Raw genomic sequence first — 23,922 nt, forward strand, 5'->3', positions numbered from 1 at the left:
GAGGAAGGAGGACCTCTGCAGGTTAAGCAGGTGAGCTACTCTGGTGGTGGGGTCCAGCAGTGCTGCAAGGCAGAACTAGGATTATTTTGGGGAGAAAGGAGCTAATTAGCTGAAAGTGGGCATAATTCTGTGAAGTCTGGACTGGGCATCTGGCAGAACAGGGTCTAGTCCTATCCAGCTTTTCAGCACAGAGGCAGCTGCTATGCAGCCCTGAGATAAGGGATCAAATGCTCCTTTCTTTTACTTTGAGGCTAGCCCCCCACCCCAGAATGCAGCATGCAACCCATTGGCACAGCTGTACCAGTGCTGGAAAGTTGGATATACAGCTGTGCGTCACTTAACCACACTTGTTCTCCTATCCCTGTTATGTGATTAGGTCACTAAGTGAATGTTCAACACAATCTGGTGCCCTTGTTGTGTTAATGACACTAGCTGCCTGCACAGGCTGCTGGAGAAAGATGGCCTTTGCATTAAGAGTCTCTTTGTGGTGTAAACAGACACTCTGTTGCAGGCTATGGGAGACCTGCCTGCTGCACTAAGAGCCTCTGTTGTGCTTTGACCACCATCATATATGAGGTCTGTCATTAAGTGGTATGTCTTTAAGCGACACGTGCATGTAATTGAGCCCCGGCCCAATTTAGAGCCCAATCCTTTGCATGTCTACTCAGAAGTAAGGCCCATTATAGTGAAGGGGGCTTACTCCCAGGTGAGTGTGGATAGGAGAGTCCCTTGCACTTGCAGACACACACTGGATGGGCACCACAGCGTGTCGCAGCTGCCTGTGACGCCAGGTCGGGGCTTCCCCAGAGGGCAAAGGGCCTCTGAGGTGACTCCCCCTCGCGCTGGCTGGCGGGGGAGCTGCGCAGGAGGGAGCGTTCCCGGCCAGGGCGGGGGGAGCAGCCGGCGCTGGGCGGAGCAGCAGGCGGGCGGCTCGGCTGTTGCTGCCGCGTGAGGGGATGGGATGGTCGCGCGGCTCAGGCTGCCTGTGGCGGCGGCTTCTCTCGCCGGCTCTGCAGCTTGCGGGGCTCCTGTGGCGGCCGAGGCTCCTCCAGGCTGGTCCGCCCAGGCCCGCCCTCTCCCCCCGCCAGGGCTGGAAGCTCCCCGCCGCCTCCCCCCGCCAGGCACCGCCCCGCGGCCGCCTCCTCCTCAGCGCGGCCGGGGCGGGGCTCTTTCCTTTCACGTCGGCCTCGGCCCGGAGTAGCCGCTTTTGCCACCACCGCAGCGGCCCGGAGTCCCAGGAGATGCCCGCCGCCCCCCGACCCGCCTGCCACAGCGAGGACGAGTTCGAGCCGGAGAGCCCCATGCAGCCCGACGGCGCGCTGGAGAGCGGCGGCAAGAAGCGCAAGGTGCGGGACACGGTGGCGAGGCCTCCCGGCTGGGCCTCGTGGCTGTGCGTCTGGAAGCGGCGACGCCAGCCCGGCCGGCAGGGAGGAGGAGGAGCCCGGGCGGCAGCAGGAAGAGCAGCCCGGCCGCCTCCTCCCCGCTGCTGACGAGGCTGCTGCAGTGGGTCTCGGGTACAGTCCTACACGTGCTTGCTTGGGAGCAAGTCCCGTTGAAGTCAGTGAGACTTACTTCTGAGTAGGCATGCATAGGATTGGGCTGTCAGCCGTCTTCTAGGGCGAGCGAAGCCTCGAGGAGCTGAGGCTACGATCCTGTCCTTTTTTTCCTGGGAGTAAACCCCATTGGCTGTAATGGGACTTACTCCTGAGTAGACACGCGTAGGGTTGGGCTCTCCGGCTTCAATCCTAGCCACACTTTCCTGCGAGTAGCCTCATTGACTTTAATGACATTTACTTATGAGTAGACATGCTTAGAATTGGGCTGTCAAAGAGTGAGCAGCAGGACGCTCCCAAGTTAGATCGAAGAGTTGTGGCACACAACTCTGTAATGCAGTGTTTCTCAGTCAGGATCCCTGGGCACCTGGCGCCCAGCAGCAAGGACAGGAATGCAATGCAACAAACAGCAGTAGGAGACTGCACTCTGAAGCACGATTTTCCATGGTGAAAAATCCCATCCATCCTGAGCCTCTTAACTGGTGCTTGTCATCACCAGTTACTTCCAGTGGTACTTTAAACAGGTGGATGATGTGAAGTGGTACAGCGGAGGCGGAGGAGATGTGTGGGGAGATGGACCTTTCATGTATGTTTTTAATCTGAGGTTTTTTTCTTTTCTATTTATGGTTTTACCTTTCAGAAGGATAAAAAAGAAAAATCTAAAAAGGAGAAACTGAAAAAGCAGAAATCTCAATCAGAAGAAAATGAACTGTCTGATGAAGAATTGGAGCCTCCTAAACCAAAGAAAATTAAAAAAAAGAATGAAGTGGTAGATGATACTGAAAACATAATGGGAAGTGAGAAAACATCTCGTGTGAAAAATGGGATTGTACACTCAAAAGTTCAGAATAATTCTCGTGAAGAATCAAGTACAGAGTGTGACAGTGACCAGGATCCGGTGAGATTATACTTTTTAATTTTATCTACTTAATTTGATTAATCCTATCCCAATCCTATCCAGCTTTCCAGCACTGATGCAGCAGCAATGCAAATCCCAAGGTAAGGAAACGAATGTTCCCTTACCTTGATGAAGCCTCTGTGACTGCTTCCCCATGACAGGATGAAACACGTGCAGTTGGCACAGCAGCGTCAATGCTGGAAAGTTGAATAGGTTTGGGTCCTAATTCTCTTGAGTGGTAGCAGAAGATTCTCGAATTCCTAGTTTTCACATTGCATTGTAGCAGGGGTGTCAAACATAAGGTGGGGGGGGCGGATGCGGCCCGCTATCTGGCCCTCAGGCTGTCAGCTACTGAGCAGTGCAGAGGTGTTATTGCTAAAGGGGAAGGACCAAAAAAATTGGGCTGTCCCATATCTTGAAATATAATAAAGATTTGTGTGTTTTCTCTTCTGTCATTTGAACTTAATGAATTCCTAAGTGAGAGAAAGTGCTAATTTTTGGGTATTAGTTGTTTAATGACATCACTTCCTGCCTAAGGACATTACTTCTGGCCCTCAGCAGGCATAATGAATGCCATTCGGCCCTCTGTATGAAACGCATTTGACACCCTTGCATTGTTATGACTGGATGTAGATCAGTGAATTTGGGCCCAGTCCTATCCAATGTTTCAGTGCCAATGCAGCCCTGAAGTAATGAAACAAACATTCCCTTATGTTGAGGAGGCCTCTGTGACTGCAGCACATGCAGGTTGCAGCACATGCCCCATAGGCGTAGCTGCATTAGCACTGGAAAAGTAAGCACTGCATTAGCACTGGCCTGGTAAGATGGTGGAATGCCTCATCAAAGATAGGATCTCAAAACACATAGACGAACAGGCCTTGCTGAGGGAGAGTCAGCATGGCTTCTGTAAGGGTAAGTCTTGCCTCACGAACCTTATAGAATTCTTTGAAAAGGTCAACAGGCATGTGGATGCGGGAGAACCCGTGGACATTATATATCTGGACTTTCAGAAGGCATTTGACACGGTCCCTCACCAAAGGCTACTGAAAAAACTCCACAATCAGGGAATTAGAGGGCAGGTCCTCTCGTGGATTGAGAACTGGTTGGAGGCCAGGAAGCAGAGAGTGGGTGTCAATGGGCAATTTTCACAATGGTGAAAAGTGATGTGCCCCACGGATCTGTCCTGGGGCCGGTGCTTTTCAACCTCTTCATAAATGACCTGGAGACAGGGTTGAGCAGTGAAGTGGCTAAGTTTGCAGACGACACCAAACTTTTCCAAGTGGTAAAGACCAGAAGTGATTGTGAGGAGCTCCAGAAGGATCTCTCCAGACTGGCAGAATGGGCAGCAAAATGGCAGATGCGCTTCAATGTCAGTAAGTGTAAAGTCATGCACATTGGGGCAAAAAATCAAAACTTTAGATATAGGCTGATGGGTTCTGAGCTGTCTGTGACAGATCAGGAGAGAGATCTTGGGGGGGGGTGGACAGGTCGAAGAAAGTGTCGACCCAATGTGCGGCGGCAGTGAAGAAGGCCAATTCTATGCTTGGGATCATTAGGAAGGGTATTGAGAACAAAACGGCTAGTATTATAATGCCGTTGTACAAATCTATGGTAAGGCCACACCTGGAGTATTGTGTCCAGTTCTGGTTGCCGCATCTCAAAAAAGACATAGTGGAAATGGAAAAGGTGCAAAAGAGAGCGACTAAGATGATTACGGGGCTGGGGCACCTTCCTTATGAGGAAAGGCTATGGCGTTTGGGCCTCTTCAGCCTAGAAAAGAGGCGCTTGAGGGGGGGACATGACTGAGACATACAAAATTATGCAGGGAATGGACAGAGTGGATAGGGAGATGCTCTTTACACTCTCACATAATACCAGAACCAGGGGACATCCACTAAAATTGAGCGTTGGGCGGGTTAGGACAGACAAAAGAAAATATTTCTTTACTCAGCGCGTGGTCGGTCTGTGGAACTCCTTGCCACAGGATGTGGTGCTGGCGTCTACCCTAGACGCCTTTAAAAGGGGATTGGACGAGTTTCTGGAGGAAAAATCCATTATGGGGTACAAGCCATGATGTGTATGCACAACCTCCTGATTTTAGAAATGGGTTAAGTCAGAATGCCAGATGTAGGGGAGGGCACCAGGATGAGGTCTCTTGTTATCTGGTGTGCTCCCTGGGGCATTTGGTGGGCCGCTGTGAGATACAGGAAGCTGTGGCATTTGGTGGGCCGCTGTTATCTGGTGTGCTCCTTGGGGCATTTGGTGGGCCGCTGTGAGATACAGGAAGCTGTGGCATTTGGTGGGCCGCTGTGAGATACAGGAAGCTGGGGCATTTGGTGGGCCGCTGTGAGATACAGGCCGCTGTGAGATACAGGAAGCTGGACTAGATGGGCCTATGGCCTATGGCCTGATCCAGTGGGGCTGTTCTTATGTTCTTATGTTCTTATAAAAGCTGGATAGAATTGGGCCTTTAATCCATGTGCCAAGGCAAGGTGTAATCTTTTTTCCAAGTGTTCTCTGTTAAAACATTCAGTTAAAACATTAACTCTGTTAAAACATTCAGTGTGCATTGAATATCTGAGGATAAATCTCAGAAGAGATTCACAAGTACAGTTCTTGGCATGCAAAGTGGGGATTAAGCCCCATTGAACTCTGTGGTGCATTCTTTAGATAAATCTGCATAGAATCAGGCTGAGGGCCTCATTTTCTGAATTTGGAAATGAATAAGTGAACTTGAGAATAAAGAACTCTTTGTTATTGTTCCAACATTACTATCCATAATAAGTATTGTAACAAAACACCTTCCCTATACAGTAATTATTTTGTTTGTCTTTTTTCTGGTAACAACTTCTAATTGGTTGTAGAATTTACGTACTTGTTCATATCTGTGGAGCTAAACATTTTTTTAAATGGCATATGTACATCAAAAGAATGTAAAGAGTTTCATCTAGCAACTTCTGCATGGCACCCATTTGTCCAATATGTAAAGCTATATCTGAGAATAATCGTTGGTTTGTGTTTCAGTTTATACACTGGTATGTTGTATTTTCCTATTTATTTTTTCTCTTGTTGATGAAATCTTGTTTGTTACTAACATTTTGCATATAATCTTACAATCATGTTTGTACAGCAATTGCTCTTTCTGGGTGTCATCCACAGTTTCCCTTTTTCCAGGCTAAGAATTCTTCCTCCAGGGAAGGGATGCTATGGATGCTACCCAATTTTTTTTACCATCCCTCTTATTTGAATATTTAACAGCATTATAGCATCCATGTATATAAGATATGACTATGTATATAAGATATGACAACACTTTGCATTGTGTTCCTCATTTTGTCCCAAGATGCTTTCTATTGGCACTTGAGTGGGTATTGTAGTATTTTTAAAACTTGTATTTATAGGTAATCTATTTTTATCTTACAGGAATTGACTGCAGAGCAAAAGGAAGGGGACTTTTCCAATTTTGATATTTCTAAAGGAACTGTTGACCTTCTCAAAGGTAATGCTTTGTTTAAAATCTGATGCAAAACACTCCCCCTTATCTAGATCTACGCACACTTATTTGGGAGTAAGTTGCATTGAATTCAGTGCGGCTTAATTCTGAGTAAACATGCATCGGAGTACACTGTAACAGACTGTTTCTATGCATATCTACTGCATAATAAACCCCATTGAATTGAGTGGTATAGCAGTGGTTCTCACACATTTAGCGCTGGGACCCACTTATTAGAATGAAAATCTGTCAGGACCCACCAGAGGTGATGTCATGACAGGAAATGACATCATCAAGCAGGAAAATTTTAACCAGTCAGGCTGAATCCTACCCACACTTACCCAGGAGTAAGTCCCATTTACTGTCATTGTTAAAAGATTATACATAGATTGTTAAAAGTACAGATCTGTAACATTTCCTCAAATGAAGTCACATACCATGGTAGCATCAAATCTATTAAAAATAAAATACTGAAATGAATGGGGATCCACCTGAAATTGGCTCGCGACCTGCCAAGTGGGTCCTGACCCACAGTTTGAGAAACAGTGGTGTGTAGGATTACAGCCCTAGTCCAGTGATGTCTTGTGTTAGTGGTTGAGTAGGCAACCGTATTATACGAGGTTTAATGTAAATGCATAATGATGCACACTGGGTCAAAATTATTCATATATTAAAAACGGTGCTGATAAGTATTTGATTATGACTATTTGGAAAAGAGATTTCAGGACTGTAGTGGAAAACCAGAAAAAAAATCTCACTGCACTTTGACAATTAAAGAAAAGAAAAAAGGAATTCAGTGTTGAGAATTATGTAAAAAACAAATGGTAACTGTAATGCTATGGTGTAAATCTATTGCGTGGGCATATTTAGACTAGTGTATGCCTTTCTAGTCATTGAACATAAAAAAATGACAGTGCTGGAAATGATACAGAAAAGTCATCACCTTAAGTCTATCTTTGTTGAAAATACTTTTTGAGAACTGTTACTTTCACATAAATTAAAAAATGGGATATATTTTAATGTAAGAATTATGTGATAGTGCAATTGATTTGGTATTAGGTTCAGGACAGAACAAAGTAAATGGTGCTTCATTCAATGAGGTGATGATCACTGGCTTACATAACTTTGAAAGAAAGGTCTACATGAAATTGTCAAACCATCAGTGGTTTATTAGTTCTTATAATTAAACAGAATTACCTCTTTCAGGATACAATCCATTGTCTTTATTAATTATGCTACCTGAGTTAAGGATACAAGCTGATAATTCTCAGATTGCCAAATATTGGAGACAAACGGGTTATAGGGCAGTCTTCTTTGTGAACTTCTCAGAAGTACAGGTGGAGTCTGTTTATTCCTGGACCCATGTGGCCCAACCTGAGCCCTCCGAAGGCGTCCAGAGCTGTACTCAGGTTGCATCCACCCGTTGCCTCTGCAGGCTTTAGAATGGTAGAGTTGTAACAAAAAAACCCTACTTCTGGTTTCCAGAGCCCTCCAGAGTACATGTCCAGTCGCTTTCAGAGTGTTTATAAGGTCAGAAACCATGGATTTTGTTATCCAGTTTTTGGTATCTGGGGGGGGGGGGGGTGTCCAAGAACACATACCAAGGCCCCACGTGTATCTAACTGCTGTTAGAGACAAGATCTTGGACTGAACATATCTTGATTAAAACAATTTTAATGAAATATGTATATACAGGTGTCCACCTGTACCTGGGGGTTTAGTTTCTGCAGTTTCAGTTACCCATTGATTGAAAATATTTCGGGGGGGGGGATTTTCTGTATTTTGCTGGTGTGGTGTCTCTCCACTCTCTAGCACTTGTTTCAGTGTGTTCTGGCTTTCCTTCTTTCTCCCTATTGGCTGGAAGCGGCTCTGTACTTGGTCCTCTGCTCTCTGGCACACGGGAGCCACTGAAAGAAGTGGCCATTGGGATGAAGGGAAGTGGAAGCTGCAACAAGAAAAGTTGCAGGGAAACCTAACTTGGTTTCACAACTTTCCTTGGACTGCAAAAGTTGCCCCAGTTAGGTTGTCTGGGCACCTGAGGAAATGAAAATAGGGGGCTTGTTACGATCTGCAGTTTTGGGTATTTGCAGTAGGTCTTGGAATGTATATGTATCCCCTGCAGATATGGATGGATGCCTATATGCAAGTACTTGGCTCTTGTTCAGTGCTCAGAGCAGTGTACAACAATAAAAATACAACAAAACTTTTAATTGATACTAACATTAGAAGTACAGTATATTTTGCATTTTTCACCTATATGTGACTGCAAGTACATGTAGTGTTTCCATGTTATAAATTTATTGCTTATACATGAGCATGAGTGACTCTCAGCTTGTTAAATCATGCTTAGTTGATTTCTTTAATCAAAACTCTGTTCTCCTTCAGCTCGTGGAGTTACTTACCTGTTTCCAGTACAAGTAAAGACTTTCAAGCCTATAAACGATGGCAAAGATGTGATAGCCCAAGCTCGAACTGGAACTGGGAAAACATTTTCTTTTGCCATTCCTTTAATTGAAAAACTTCAGAGAGATCCCCAGGAAAGAAAGAGAGGCCGCACTCCAAAGGTAGCTAAGCCAACCACAGGACTATAAAACTCATTTTTAGGGCGGGGCAGTGTATTTTTTTTCTTCAAGGCTCTAAGAAATAAATCACCAGGGTGATACTTTAGTAAATTGCGTTAGACAACTGTACAGCTATTATTATATTGCTACTATTTAGGAAGAACTTTTCTCTTTGTGGATCCATAAATGGTTGTAAGTTTGGTTTGAAATACCATGCTTATTCTGCCTCTAGTGGGAAAGTTGAACAAATCTTTCTAGCAACAGGAAGTGATACGAGTGGCCATGAGGTACTTCAGTTCAGTAAGACCTTTATTGGCATAAAAATGAGGTACAGGTCCAGCCTATTTATACACTTATTTTTTATACACGGATTTAACTCAACACGAATGGCTCCTGCAAATGAGAAGGAATGTGCTGATCCCTGGAAATGGGAAAAAATGCATCCTTTTAAAATCAGTAACTGAACAGCCCTTTAACAATAGCCTCATGAGAGAGAGAGAGAAACTGGCTGACAATCCATCAGTCCTTCTCTCTCCAGGCAAAGGTGATCATTTTGCATTGGTGAAGGGGTTTCTGAGAGCCTGGAGGAGGACTGATTGATGGATTGTCTTCTTAATGACTTTTCTCTTACATCACAAAGGTCAACAAAGGCTGTTTTTAAATCACAGGAGCAAAGAAACTGTTTTTTAAATTGATTTGCTATAGTGCTTTTTTTGCCATCCAGGTGAGTGCTTGGAAGGGAATGGAACCCATGCGAATAATGAGGCTCAACCTGTACTTGAATATTATAGTGTTGAGACTACAAAAACTTAAAGGAATTACAAAAAATTTTTAGGTTAACAGGGAATTCTTGGAGGAAATGTGTAGTGTGTGTAGTCTTTCTACTTACTGGTATATGGTAGAAGTGCAAAGTGGTCTGGAAATTTTGGAAGGAGATCTCTTTAACAATTACAGAACAAGGATATCATTTGTCATTCACAAATCTCTTTTTCTAAACAACTTGATTGGTGTCAGAAGAAAAATCTAGATACCTAGTGGCTAATTTATTAATGATGCTCAAGGCAAAAACTGGGAAATGTATTTTGAAGAATTCACTTTATAACTGGATTAGGAAGACTTGACATATTACGTTAAAGAATAAATTAAACATATCTGACCAATAAGATTTAATGTAATTTCTGATCGCGGGAAAGTTGATAGCAATTTATGGACTAATGGAATAGAACAAAGTGGTTGGAAGTACAGTGGCCCCTTGATATCTATGGGAAATCAGTTCCAGAACACGTTGCAGATACCGAATTCTGCAGTTAATGAAATCTACAGGGTGGGCAGGCTGAGCAACACTGCAGTTGCTTACCTGGGGCCACATGTGGCCTCCTCGCACCACAGAGCACCTCCTGGATGCAGCTGGAAGCCACTTCTTGTTCAGCTGCGGGCTCATCATCTGTGGAAATTCAAATCTGCAGATACGGACCCTGCAGATAAGGGGGCTCACTGTAAATTGAGATGAGGTATGTTTTTATCTGTTATATTATGTTTTAATCTGTTTTTAACCTGCTGTAAGCCGCCCTGGGTCCCTTTGGGGAGAAGGGTGGGGTATAAATAAAGTTGTTGTTATTATTATTAGATATTATGCTCTTAAGTTAATTTTTTTAACCAGCAATAGAAGATGAAATTTAAAAATCAGAAATTGAACTGACACTAAGAGAGTTTTTCTTTTTCTTTTCCTTTTCTGTTGGTAAGTTCCCTTTGAACACAATTCTGTAACTACAGAATTGAGTTTTTGTGCTCTTGTATAGTAGCATGTATAAATTGTTTGTTGTGTAAATTTACACACCAATCATGAAGACTGAGATTGAAAGAGGGTTCAGTCTGTGGTGGCGTAGTACCACGCTCCACTACCAGAAATTGCATTTCTGACAAATGTATTTTATTGTTTAGGTGCTAGTCCTTACTCCAACCAGAGAGCTGGCAATGCAAGTAGCCAGAGACTTCAAAGACATCACAAGGAAACTCACTGTTGCTTGCTTCTATGGAGGAACAGCATATAATGGACAGAGTAAGATGACCGTCACCTGCTTTTTGATCCTGTCATGTTTAAGAAATAAAGTTGGCTCCTCTCACTGCAGTTCTTCAGAGTTTTGGGGGGAAAAGACAATGAAAACTGTGGAGAAATAGTGTTACTTTGGAGTAGGTGGAGGACAGAGGCAAACTATTGTGCACTGTTAACATTTATTTAGTTGTAATATTGAGTGCTGAATGGGCATTCACTTTGTAGCCTCATTTACAAACAGCAACATGAACATAATGTGTGTTTGCAGTCTTATTTTATTGTGCTTGTTGTGTTATTTCTCTCTAGCTTCTGTTTTAAATATATCTTATACTTGGAAGTGTGGTGCATTTTGAAAAGAACCTGAAGGGAATTGGTGTTGACTGAAGCTATGATTTCAAGTCCCAAAGAGAAAATTGCAACCTAGTCCAGGGCTTTTCAAACTGGGGTGTTGCGATGCCCCAGCCAGAGAGCCCAGGCCATTTTCCCCTTAATGGGTGGGGGCAGGGGAGAGGTAGCTATGCGGTCCCCAGGATCGCATCACCAAGGGGACTGCAGGGACTGGGATGCACCTGCCAGTCCCTGCAGCAGCCTGTCAGGGGTCCAGGGAGCCCTGCGAGAGTGTCTGCAGGGCTCCCTGCAGCTTAAAAAGTGAAAGCATAGCGTTCACACTCCACTTCTGGTTTTGCAGAAGTGGAACACAGTTGCTCCACTTTCACTTTTTAAGCTGTGGGGAGCCCTGCAGATGCTTGCGGAGGGCTCCCAGCAGGCTGCTGCAGGGACTGGTGAGTGCATCCCAATCTCTGCAGCCCCCTTAGTGACGCAATCCTGGGGATCGCGTGGCTGCCTCCCCCCGCCAGAACTTACTGCGGTTCAAACTCTGCCAAAGTCCCAGGGTGTGTGTTTGTGGTTTTCCCTCATGTGAATGTGCGAATGTGAATTGTAGCCTTAGATGATGCATTTCTTTCTAAAGCAAAGGGAGTGTTCGGGGGGGGGGGGAAATCTAAATGCGAATTAAAGTTCACATTTTGGAGAATGGTAAAAGGGTTTAGATTTTATCCTAGCAGTCTGATAGTTTTGGAACATTATAAAACTATTTTCTACAGTGTGGCCTTGCCTCATTAGAGGCAAAATTCTAAGATATGCCATTCAAATTTAGCAGTAATTTTTCAACTTTGTATAGCATTTTGTTGCGATCCTTAATGCTCATAATCTAGCTGTTTTATATGTAAACATTTACTTCTGTTTCAGTTGACCTCATTCGAAATGGCATTGATATCCTGGTTGGGACTCCAGGGCGAATCAAAGACCACCTTCAAAATAACAAGTTGGACATTTCCAACCTAAAGCATGTTGTCCTGGATGAAGTTGACCAGATGTTGGACATGGGCTTTGCTGAACAAGTAGAAGAAATCTTAGTTTATGCTTATAAGAAAGGTAAGTACTACATCTGTGGCACTGTCATCAAACCCAGAGAGGTCTCTTGTGTTTGGAGTCAGTGGTTTACAGACACCTGCAGTGCACCTTGTTCTGTGGCCTAAATGGCAAATCCCATGGATGGCTGATGTGTAAGTGGTCAGTTCTTGTGGTGGAGTGTTGAACTTAAGAGCTAGTTTGTCCTCTTTAACACGTACACCACAAGATGTTTCTTGTAACTCACATCTTAAAGTCATGAAGGTTACCCCTTAGACTCCGTTGTTAAATGTGTGCTTGCTTGTTGGTATCCTTCAGTCTTGGAAGACGATGGTATCGTGAATAGTGGTTCTGGAACCGTGTCCTCTCCAGTGCACGAAGCCTGGGTAAAGTAGATATGGAGCATAGGCTGTTACCCATGCAGCAAATCCCCCCTCTCCATGTCGCTGAAATGGTCCAATGGAAAGGCAGAAGCCAATAAGGTTGGTTCCAGAGGCGTCGCAGGAGTTGCCAGAATGTGACTGTGTTCAGCCATGAACTGCCTCAGGGACTCCGGCTCCGGATTTTGCCTCGAGGTTGACTCCTGAAGCCTTTTCCATAACTGGATGTAGCCACAAGGCAGTGGAGGTTTGGGATCAGAGTTTTCCTTCTCTCAGATGAGCTACCTTCCCAGGCTAAGGAGTCCCATCTACCCGGTGGCTGTTTAGTCGCCTCTTACGACAAGTACAGCCAAACTGAGGGCCTATTCTTACCCTGTGTAAAAGTTGACTTTAGAAAAGAAAAATCTGGTCTTGTGCATTGCTTCTGAAGTATAATGATATTTTGAAAATATTTGTTTTGGGTACGTTTTCCTAAGAGAAATGCACATTCAATTGTGTCTTACATTTTTAGAAATTGAAATGGAGGAAAGTACAGATATGGGTCACGTAACAATGGTCCAGCCAACTATGGATCGCATATATGATGGTGGTCCCATAAGATGATAATGGAGGTTTGCAGCGTGGAATAGGCTATACCAGATTGTCTCACTAGCTGGCGATTTGCACTAAAAATGTTCACACAACAACAAAACTGCCTAATAATGCGTTCCTCAGAACATATCCCTGCCATTAAGCGACGCATGCCTGTGCTCGAAAGTATACAGTACGAGCCAGCATACAAGAGCCCATATAATCAATAAAGATTATCTCTTCTGTCCCTATTTTTGACCAAAAGTACCTTGTTAAAATTGACAGCAGGTATGAGTGCATGAACCTTCATCTAACATCTTTTTTTTTTTTTCCTGGCTCTGTGTGTTCCTTTGTTGCAGCTTACTTTATCACATCACTATTATGATTTGGCAATCTCATGCTTTTTCACTGATAGTGAGGATTGTTTAAATTACTTTAGCTTTGTATGACGCAAAGTGTGTCTCTTATAGATTGTGAAGACAATCCCCAGACGCTTCTGTTTTCTGCAACTTGTCCACACTGGGTATATGATGTAGCAAAGAAATACATGAAATCCAAATATGAGCAAATTGATCTTATTGGAAAGAAGACTAAAAAGACTGCTATGACTGTAGAAGTAAGTGATGATTCCTAGTAAAACATGGTTAACTTTGCAATCGTTATATTTATTTTAAGAGATTTATGAATTGAACATGTTGCTAGTGGTTGGTCTTCTCTATTCTTTCACTGCTAACCTGCATTAACTTTATTTCTTTGCAGCATTTGGCTATTGAGTGTCATTGGTCCCAAAGAGCGGCAGTCATTGGAGATGTTATTCAAGTCTACAGTGGTAGTCATGGGCGGACCATTATTTTTTGTGAGACAAAAAAGGACGCAACTGAACTGGCTCTGAATGCCTCAATAAAACAGGTAAAACGATATGTGTCTGAAACTGATTGTTACTAATTTGAATGGTTATTGGGTGAACCGGGGAGAGGTCAAAACTTAACAAAATCTTTGAAGCTGTATAGCATAGCCTTGTTATACAGTGTCTTTGGAATGGTTTTTAATTAATGGAAAACATAAAAGACTTTCTTTTTCATTCATTTTAAATACAAAATGAATCATTCAACAACGCAAACATTCATTTTTAAATTTCCTATAAATACTTGAAACAATCTCATGAATCAAGTTAATGCTTTAGAGCAGGCATGTAATCTTAGTCCCAGTTCTGTTAGATCTCTCACTTTCTTTGCATTTGTGAATTGGATTCTCTGGGTTCCAGTCTGATATTAAATATCTGTATACTACAAAGGTAAAGTAAAACATCTTCATGACTGTTATTAATTTAGTTTTAGTCTCTGGAAAAATGGTGCCATGACTAGAGATTCAGATTGTTTTGGTGAAGCTGTAGGTCTCATAGACTGGTGTTAGCAGACACCGTGGAAGTCATGGTTGTCCCCCTGAGATAGATTCCATTTGCATCATAGATGCTCAAATACATGACATTCCAGATGTATCAAATATAAACATCTATAAAAGATATTTGTGGGTATAAACATTAAAAAATATGGCATTGCTTAACAAGAGTTGGGGCTTTTGAAACTGAAATTCAAAACAGATGAGCACTTATTTTTATTGTCTTTGGGAGGAAAAGAAGGTTGTGACTGTCAATTGTACTATGCTGTCTACTTTTGCTTCATTAACTCTGTTTTGTGTACTTAGGATGCACAGTCTTTACATGGTGACATTCCACAGAAGCAAAGAGAAGTCACTCTGAAAGGGTTTAGAAATGGTACATTCGGAGTTCTGGTTGCGACCAATGTAGCTGCCCGGGGTTTAGATATTCCAGAAGTTGATCTGGTGATACAAAGTTCACCGCCAAAGGTAATTACTGTTTGGGGTGGGTGGGAGAGAGAGAGCAAAGGTTAATACTGGGGCTTCTTATAGACAGTAGCAGATGACTTGCCAGAAGTGATAAACTAGCAAACAGTTGTCTCTTGTGTTTGAATTTCCAGTTGAACACTGCAATTGTTTGGAGTCCTTGTATGGATTTGCCTGTTTGCTTTATCCTAGAAATCAAATCCCCAACTGGTCATCTGATCACAAGTTCCCTGAGATCTCTGAGTAAAGCAGGGTTTTATTATAGATGTTATACTAGAATTAAATATCAGCTTCCTTGTACTCCACCTCAAAAAATAAATTTCATAATCATTTGAATGTTTCTAGCCCCATTTCAAATTCTGTATTTTCAGTATATGTTCAGAGAGCTTGATTTCTCAGCCTTGTAGGATAGGATGCATGTGGGTGGGATCGCTAATTACCCGTTAAGGCAGATTATAAATCTCAGATAGGTCTCTACCCTTTTGTGCTCTTTGTGTTCTTGGCAATCTGTCTGGCAGTGGATTGTATCCAAATAAAGTTAGTCATGACTGACAATCATTGAAATTAGTGGGACTTAAGTTTGCCATGACTAACTTGACTCATTGATTTCAGTGGTGCTTGATTATAACTTTCTTTGGATACAAGATTATTTGTCACCGAATTAAATGCTTTTATGTATCAGTCAGCGAGTGGCGATCCAAATATTGCTCATTCCTTTTCATTTGTAAAGGATGTAGAGTCTTATATCCATCGTTCTGGGCGCACAGGCCGAGCTGGACGAACTGGGATGTGTATTTGTTTCTATCAACGTAAAGAAGACTTTCAGCTAAAACAAGTAGAACAAAAAGCGGTAATTATCTCTTCTGTTTTTAATACCATCCCTGTTGAGTACCTAAGCCGCAAGTTTGCTTTTTGAGGGGTACCTTTTTATTTAAACGATATAAGTGTTAGGGGCTGTGTACTTTTGAGAATTGTGGACATATTTACAGTCTTTTTTTTTTACAGATATGATTAAAATGTTAGCTAGATTTGTGCCCAGCTTAATAGCAACATACCTTTCAACTTTATTTTAACTTTAGGGAATTACATTTAAACGCGTTGGTGTTCCTACAGCAACGGACATAATTAAAGCTTCCAGTAAAGATGCAATCAGGTATGTTCTTTGACGGTATATATCACAAAAAGTTACAGGCGTTCTTTCTGTAGATATCATTGAAATTTGTCTTATGGTTCCAAATAATGATGAAATAACTATCTCAAAAGAGAGCTTAAAAATGGAATATAAAGTCACACATCAAACATTTATTAGTAACATTAAGATTATTCTCTTCATATAACAATCCTAGTATTGCTTGACAATGTGTGGCATAATTCACCTAAATATTAAAGTTCTGTTGATTTCAGCAGGTGTTTAGCTTCTCCCATTTTGTTCAATGGGTTTTTAAAATGCTTCACTTTACTGCAGGGCTTTTCAAACTGGGGCGTCACAATGCCCCAACCTGAAGACCCTGACCTCTGCTCCCTTAAGGGTCCCTTAAGAATCAGGGACAGCAAGGGGGCAGGCAGCAATGAGATCCCCAAGATCGTGTTGCTAAGGGGGCTGCAGAGGCTTGGATGGACTTACCAGAGCCTCTTGCAGCCTTGTGGGGGTATGGAGAGCCCTGTGCGACCCTCTGCAGGGCTCCCCAGGTCTTGAAAAGTGAAAGTGGAGCGATCGCGCTCCACCTCCAATTTTGTGGGGGCAGGGCGCAATTGCTCCACTTCCGCTTTCTAAGCTTCAGGGAGCCCTGGAAACAGTCACTCAGGGCTCCCTGCACCCCCCAGGAGGCTGCAGGAGGCTCTGGTGAGCCAAGCCCCTGCAGCCCCCTTAGCAGCACAATCCTGGGGATCACATCACTGCCTCCCCCTGCCCCCGCAAGCACTTACTGCGGGGCTCAAACTCCCTTGGAGTTTGAGAATCACTGCTTTACTGGATCATGTTTAAGATGATCCCATTGGATATATATTTGGATGTTGGCTATGAACCGGGCAGCTTTTGTATTGATGTCTTGATTTTCTGAAATCTAAAACTATAGGCCAGATGATTTTGGGTGGTGGGCCGCATCTGGCCCACGGGTCAATGGTTGGCTAAATTCTACAGGAATAGACCTACAATCTGGTTAGGAAAATGCTTTCTGCTGTTTGATGGTCTGAGTTGCTATAAGACAATTCTGTTTGATGTGAGTTTAAAATGTTTATTATAAAGGTGGGATATGGTATCTGCAGTTTCACTTACCTGTTGATCCAGAGCCCATTACAAGTACCTTTGTTTTACTGTAATAGCACTTGAGCATGGGTGCATCTCACTTAACATTCTTTCTTAACTGAAGAACTGAACTTGCAAGCAACCTGCCTGCATGCTAGAGGGTGACTAATAGGAAGCAGGACAGTTCCTGTTTCCAGTTAGTGTCTCTGTAGGGTGCAGGCTGATTGTCTGCATGTTCGGTTATTCAGTTAAGCAAGAAGTACCTGAACTGCAAGTGCTACTACAGTAAAACCAAGGTATTTGTAATGGGCTTAAGGGGGGAGGGGGTGCTATTTATATAGCATTCCCCCCATATCTGCAGTTTCCTTATCTGTGTGGGGTGACCAGAATGGAACCTCTATGGATATGGGTGCCCACCTGTACAGCAAATTTTTAGACAAGGATGTTCAGTTTTCACATGATTCAAAAATATTTTTCAAGGTAACATGGGATTATTGCGGTTTTAAAACTTTTACTTGAATACTTATGTTAATAAAATAAGGTGGAGCCTGTTTATCCATGGATCTGGCTCGGTGTGAGTCCCTTGGACCCGCACTGAGCCTGACTTGGCTCTACCTGAGCCCTCTGAAGCCTGCAGAGGCAGCATGTGTCCACGTTTTTTGTCTCTCCAGGCCATTCTGAAGCCCGCAGTGGGCGGATGTGCACTGCGGGCTTCTGAAAGCCCTCGGGAGGGAACAGGAACACAGCTCCGATCCCCTTTGCAAGGCTCAGGTGGAGCTGAGTGGTTCAATGCAGGTCCAGCCCCAGCCAGAATCGCCGATGAATCATAAACACTCTTAAGAGGGAGAATAGGGTGGAAAAATGTGGATTTGATTATCTTCGACTTTCCATATCAGCAAGGGGTCTGACAAAGGATCCTCTGCGGATACTGAGGTCCCACCTGTATACACTGCATATCCATAGTCTGGTATATAGTAACTTCTTAATCTTTTACACAGGTTTTTGGATTCTGTTCCTCCTTCTGCCATTGACTACTTCAGACAGACTGCCGAACGACTGATAGAGGAAAAAGGAGCTATAGAAGCTTTAGCTGCAGCATTGGCTCATATTTCAGGAGCTACTGCTATTGAACAACGTTCTTTACTCAATTCTGATGCGGTAAGCATGATACAGTGGCATATGCAACACTTATATGCTTTAGAAGTGTTTAAAACATAATCTGATCTTTCTGAAGCAGCTTGCTGTGACTTGTATGAAGACACAGGAAAATTGGAACTCTCTAGAATTATATTTTTTTATTCATGTACAGTAGAACCTCTTTAAGTTGACCACCCAAGGGACTGGAGGAATTGGTCAACATAGGGAGGTGGTTAACATATGGGGAAAAAAGGCATTTAAATATTATCATGTTTAGCTCCCAGGACAACAAATGCAAGGCCAAGTTATTATTTAGATTGGATTTTTAAAAAGTTTTATTGCAAATATCAATGAGAATTGATCCTCTTGTGATGCTTACTATTTATATCATCTACATCTATATCAAGAGACAGAGATTAAACAGCCCAGAATCAGTGTTTTTAAAAAAAACCTGAAAATTCATAAGCTTAAAAAAAATTGTAAGTTTTAAAAAAAATACTTGGTTTCATAGCAGACAGGCAGACCAATGCTAACCCTTGCCAGCCCGTAGCATGTTACATAACCCCAACAGCTAAAAAAACCAAAAACACACTAAGGCTGCCTGGCCTCCACTGGGTCTCCTCAGATTCACTAAATGCCAGAAGGTGTTTGATATGGTCCCTCATTAAAAGCTGTTGAGAAAACTCCACAGTCAGGGAATAAAAGGACAGGTCCTCTCATGGATTGGGAACTGGTTGAGGACCAGGAAACAGAGTGGGTGTCAAAGGGCAATTGACAAAAAAAGTGGAGAGGTGGAAAGTGGAGTGCCTTAAGGATCTGTCCTGGGACTAGTGCTTTTCAACCTCTTCATAAATGACCTGGAAACAGGGATAAGCAGGGAGGTAGACAAGTTTGTGGATGACACTAAACTTTTCTGAGTGGTGAAGACCAGAAGGGATTGTGAAGTGCTCCAGAAGGATCTCTCCGAACTGGGAGAATAGGCAGCAAAATAGTAGTTGTGTTTCAATACAAGTGTAAAGTAATGCACTGGTGATGGGATCCAAAGTGAAAGGACAGTGGCTTCACTATGCACGAGCAACCTCGTGTCCCTCACAACTTGGTACATGTCCAGGTACGATCGGCAGCCGACGCAGGTCTGTCGGCTATGTGCAGTATGCCCACCTATAAAAACCCTTTCGCACACATAGCAGGCGTAGGGGAGGGATTGTCGCGTGGCTTCTTGCTTTTCCAAGATGGGACAAACCAGACAAAACACAGCCCACAGTATTGCGTTCAGTGGGCAACTTATGGAGGGTAAATTAATACTCTGTGCAATGGTCGAAGTGGTCAAGATACAACTTACGGAGGTGGTCAATATAGAGAGGTTGGTCTCCCATAGTGTATATGCAGTGTCTGTCCATACTGTGAAAATTAGGTCAACTTAAGGAGGTGGTCATTATAGAGAGGTGTTCAACTTTGGAGGGTCTACTGTATTTAGTTGTTAGCATATGGCCAGCATGGACTTAATTTTCTTCTTTTTATTCTCTTCGCCTTCCCCCCTGGCCAAACTGTGGTTTAAACAGCATATTGGAACTGACATTAACTGTGATGAAGGCTAATCAGGATTCCCATTTCATCAGAATTTGGGCCCTGCTTTAAGAGTATTTGTAGCAGCCCCAGTTATGTGGAAATACCATTCTGTCTCCCACTGAGGAACTACTAAGGAATATTGAATAAATCTGGATTTTATTAAAGCTGTAAATTTACTCAATAACTGTACTGAATCATGGTAGAACAATTTTCTGATTCCCTAGATTTTCACATTATTCTGGCAATTCAGAAATGTTTGTTTCTGTGGTTGCTTACTAGGTCTGTGCTGCTTTTCTACACAAAGATAGGTGAAATAGAACAAAAATCAGAATACATTAAAAAGAACAGAGGAATTGTAAATATAACATTAAACAAAAAAACAGATAGCTGAGCAAAACTGCAACACAGTAACAAAATGGCAATTAGCTGAAAAATTGGTATATGAAGGTTTGCACTAGCCATCTAACAACACAAAATGAAGCATGACAAATGTTCACTGGAAGTTCTTCAGTCTTGTCACTGCCACTGAACAGCCCTTGTTGCTCATGCCCTCCTACCTGCCTTTCATGATTAAATATTAGTGCTTTTCAGTCTTTTTGTAAATACCAGTGTTTGGAAGTACCATTGCCTACAGGGATGGCTGTTTGTTGGAATAAGTGGTTTAGCACACAGTTGTTTCTGTACAAGTCTTCAGTTAGTGCTGCTTCCTGGTTTCTGCACTCTGCTCCATACTGCACTTCTTTTAAAGACTGGGATCTGGGCTGCTGCACAGCTGCCCCTTTCTGCTGGGACACTGCTGCCCTGGTTATCTCTGTTGCTGGTGCATGTAAATATTGTGGCACTGCTTTGAAAAGCACTGATGTGTGATAGAGAACAGGGTTTTCTTAGTTTGGGTGTCTTTGTTGTATAGCGGGATGATGTTACCATGTCTTGACAGTACTGGGGTCACTGGTTAAAATAAAAATATCCTCAACAAATCTTATATTTGAAGATTATCCAGTGAATAATTACTACACCTCTCACATACTCAGAAGAAAAAATTGTTGCATGCTTTGATTGCAAAATGACTTGGTCAGAATTCATTAACAGTCAACCAGTAACATGGTTGGTTAACTGACTGCAAGTGTATTTCTCTGGTTTTCTTTTAAGGGTTATGTGACCATGATCCTGCAGTGTTCAGTAGAGATGCACACCATTGGCTATGCTTGGCGAGGTCTGAAAGAGCAACTGGGTGAAGATATTGACAACAAAGTGACCAGAATGCGTTTTCTCAAGGGGAAGACGGTAAGAAATCTTGTCTTGTGTGTTATGTAGGTATCACTAAATATGTTATAGCATTGGCTTTTCTTTGTTTATCTGGTTGTGGTGATGTGGGTGAGTTTGGAAACCAAAGTGGCACTGGTATGGAATGAGAGGATTTTTGGAGATTTAGGACCTATACTGGGAGGTCCTAGGTTTGAATTCATGTTTAGGCATGTATTCATTTGGAGGGTCACAGACAAGTGAAGCCTGGTTTCCTACACTGTAAAAAGGGAACATTAATGATGTCTTCAGGATAGTTGTGAATGTAAACAATTATAAAGTCTGTTACACTTTTTAAAAAGATTTAAAGGGTTTATTTATTTCCTTCTGCAGGTAAGTGATAGAAAAATAGAAAATAAATAGAAAGCAAAATAGTAATAAAATACAACTGCTTTTGGAGACTTTCTAGTTTATTGCTTGTGTTTAATATTAATGAGAAATACTTTTCCTTCAGTTTGTGTTCTGTTATTTAAGAACCTATGCCCAATTTTGAGTTAAAGCAATGGTGTTTTCTGGCTATTCACCCTGTTCTCTAAAGTACTTTGAATTCACCAGTATGTAGACTAATTCCCTTAGTTATTGCTCTTCAAGTGGTCTGTTTAAAAGCTGTACCTTTGTAATAAAGGTACCTAATGCTACTGCTTGAGGGCAGAGTTGTCTTATGTAAATGGATAAAATTATATCTTGTTCTCCATGGAGATTGTTTCAAATGTTTTCATTCTTTGATTTATGCCAGGGGTGCCCAAACCTCGATCCAGGGGCCATTTGTGGCCCTCGGGAACCTTTAATCTGGCCCGCAGGGAGCCCCTAGTCTCCAGTGAGCCTAAGGAACCCACATTGGTCCAATGCGACTGCTCTCAGCACAAGGGCCAACTGTTCAAACTCTTCTGCGAGTTGTGGGCCAAGGGCTTCCTCTGCTGCTTACTGTTTCACATCTGTGAAGCAGCAGCAGCAACAAAGGAAGGGCTGGCCTTGTTTTGCACAAGGCCTTTATAGGCCTTGAGCGATTGTGAGACTTTCATTCATTCATTCATGTAAGTTCCATCCCTAACATATTCATTTATGTAAATTTAGTCACATTTTGAAATGTAAATTCCTTTTTTTCCTGGCCCCAGATGCTGTCAGAGATGATGTGGCCCTCCTGCCAAAAAGTTTGGGTATCCCTGACTAACTGTATACCTTTCTTGTACTTAGGGTGTGTGCTTTGATATTCCTACAGCTGAACTAAGTAAAATACAGGTAAGGTCTTACTACTAAATGGTTTTTAGAAGTCCCCCCCCCATATTTGATATTTAAATGAAAAAGTAGAGGCTTGAATATCAAACTTAAATTGAGAAGATTGATTCTGAATCAATGTCAAAAACTCAATTTTTTAAATAATATAAACTTCTTAAAATAACCGTTTTGGAAAAAGTTGAAGTGCTTTTCATGCTGACCTGATTTGTCAGTTTAATATATCTTGAAATAGGTAAACATCGCAAAACTATGTAATATATATGGTATTCATTTTATTAAGTGGTAACCTCTTTCAGGTATTTAATTTTAGCAGAGCTCTATCATATGTGGATATCATTTTTATCAAGATTATCTTTCCTATATGTAGAGGCAGTGTCCGTTATTAACTATGTAAGAGTCAGGTTGAATGCTTGCATTTGGAAAGGTCTTTTAAATAGTTGTTGGCATCCTTCAGTCTCGGAAGACTATGGTATTGCACTCTGAATGGTGGTTCTGGAACAGAGTGTCCTCTCCAGTGCACGAAACCTGGGTAAAGTAGATATGGAGGATAGACTATTTCCCATGCAGCAAATCCTCCCTCTCCACATCGCTGAAATGGTCCAATGGAAAGGCAGAGGCCAACACGGTTGGTTCCATGTGTTCAGCCATGAACTGCCTCAGGGACTCCAGCTCCAGATTTTCCCCAGGGGCTGGGGTTAAGAATAGGCCCTCAGTTTGGCTGTACTTGTCATAAGAGACAACTAAACAGCCACCGGGTAAATGGGACTCGTTAGCCTGGGAAGGCAGCTCATCTGAGAGAAGGAAAACTCTAATCCCAAACCTCCACTGCCTTGTGGCTACATCCAGTTATGGAAAAGTCTTCAGGAGTCTTTTAAATAAATGGTAGTTAATACATATTATTATACACACACTTTCTCTCTAGGTAAGAGTAATTACCTATTCCTGGGGAGGCACAAGGTGTGAGATGGTATATTCATAATTATGATTTATTTTGCTATCTGAGACCTGTCTTGATGTGTTTTTTGGGTGAAGAAAATGCCTTTTGTATATCCCAAGATATTTAAAGTTCTATGTAGGCTTAACATTATTTTGATTGTGGTGTGAAGCACCTAAGTTCAATGTTTCCTTTTTAACTAGCAAACATGGCAAGATTCAAGACGTTGGCAACTTTCTGTGGCATCAGAATTACCTGAGCTTGAAGAATCTCCACGTGACAGCGGCCGAAGTGGTGGCTCAGACTTCAGGAACGGAAGGCGAGGTGGCTCAGATTTCAGGAGACGAGGTGGCTCAGATTTCAGGAGACGAGGTGGCGGCAGGAATGACAGATCCAGAAATAGGGGCCAAAAACGAAGTTTTGACCAGGCTTTTTGATAACTTGTTAACATTTCTGTGTTCATGGGACTAAATCTCTTGTTTTAGCTGAAATAAAATCAATTATGTTCTTTTATTATCAGCTTGGACTTGTCTTATTCATAAAATTCTAAATGAGTTCTTTCTGGTGCTGAGTATCACTGTTCTAGATTAAACTTGAGTACTGCTATGCCCACTACAACTATAGACCAAACCATTATCAAATTGCAGTGGTGGTGTTGGGGGAGGAAAGGTTCCCCCTCTGTGTACTCCCTAGGGTTATGTGAGACGAGGTTGGCGGT

At 42.5% G+C, this 23,922-nt stretch overlaps 1 protein-coding gene across 1 annotated transcript; it reads left to right on the forward strand.

Moving 5' to 3' along the window:
- Positions 1-929: 929 nt before the first annotated feature.
- Positions 930-23,717, forward strand: DDX21 (DExD-box helicase 21). The gene is made up of 15 exons (XM_066621601.1): positions 930-1,346; positions 2,194-2,451; positions 5,875-5,950; positions 8,330-8,508; positions 10,447-10,564; positions 11,807-11,992; positions 13,389-13,534; positions 13,678-13,827; positions 14,623-14,784; positions 15,512-15,631; positions 15,861-15,934; positions 18,025-18,184; positions 20,882-21,016; positions 22,229-22,273; positions 23,408-23,717. Exons 1-15 carry the CDS (start codon positions 957-959, stop codon positions 23,639-23,641), a joined length of 2,433 nt encoding a protein of 810 aa, XP_066477698.1. The 5' UTR covers positions 930-956; the 3' UTR covers positions 23,642-23,717.
- The last annotated feature ends 205 nt before the right edge of the window (positions 23,718-23,922 follow it).

Source organism: Tiliqua scincoides, chromosome 3 (assembly GCF_035046505.1).
Source record: "Tiliqua scincoides isolate rTilSci1 chromosome 3, rTilSci1.hap2, whole genome shotgun sequence".
Taxonomy (NCBI): Eukaryota; Metazoa; Chordata; class Lepidosauria; order Squamata; family Scincidae; genus Tiliqua; species Tiliqua scincoides.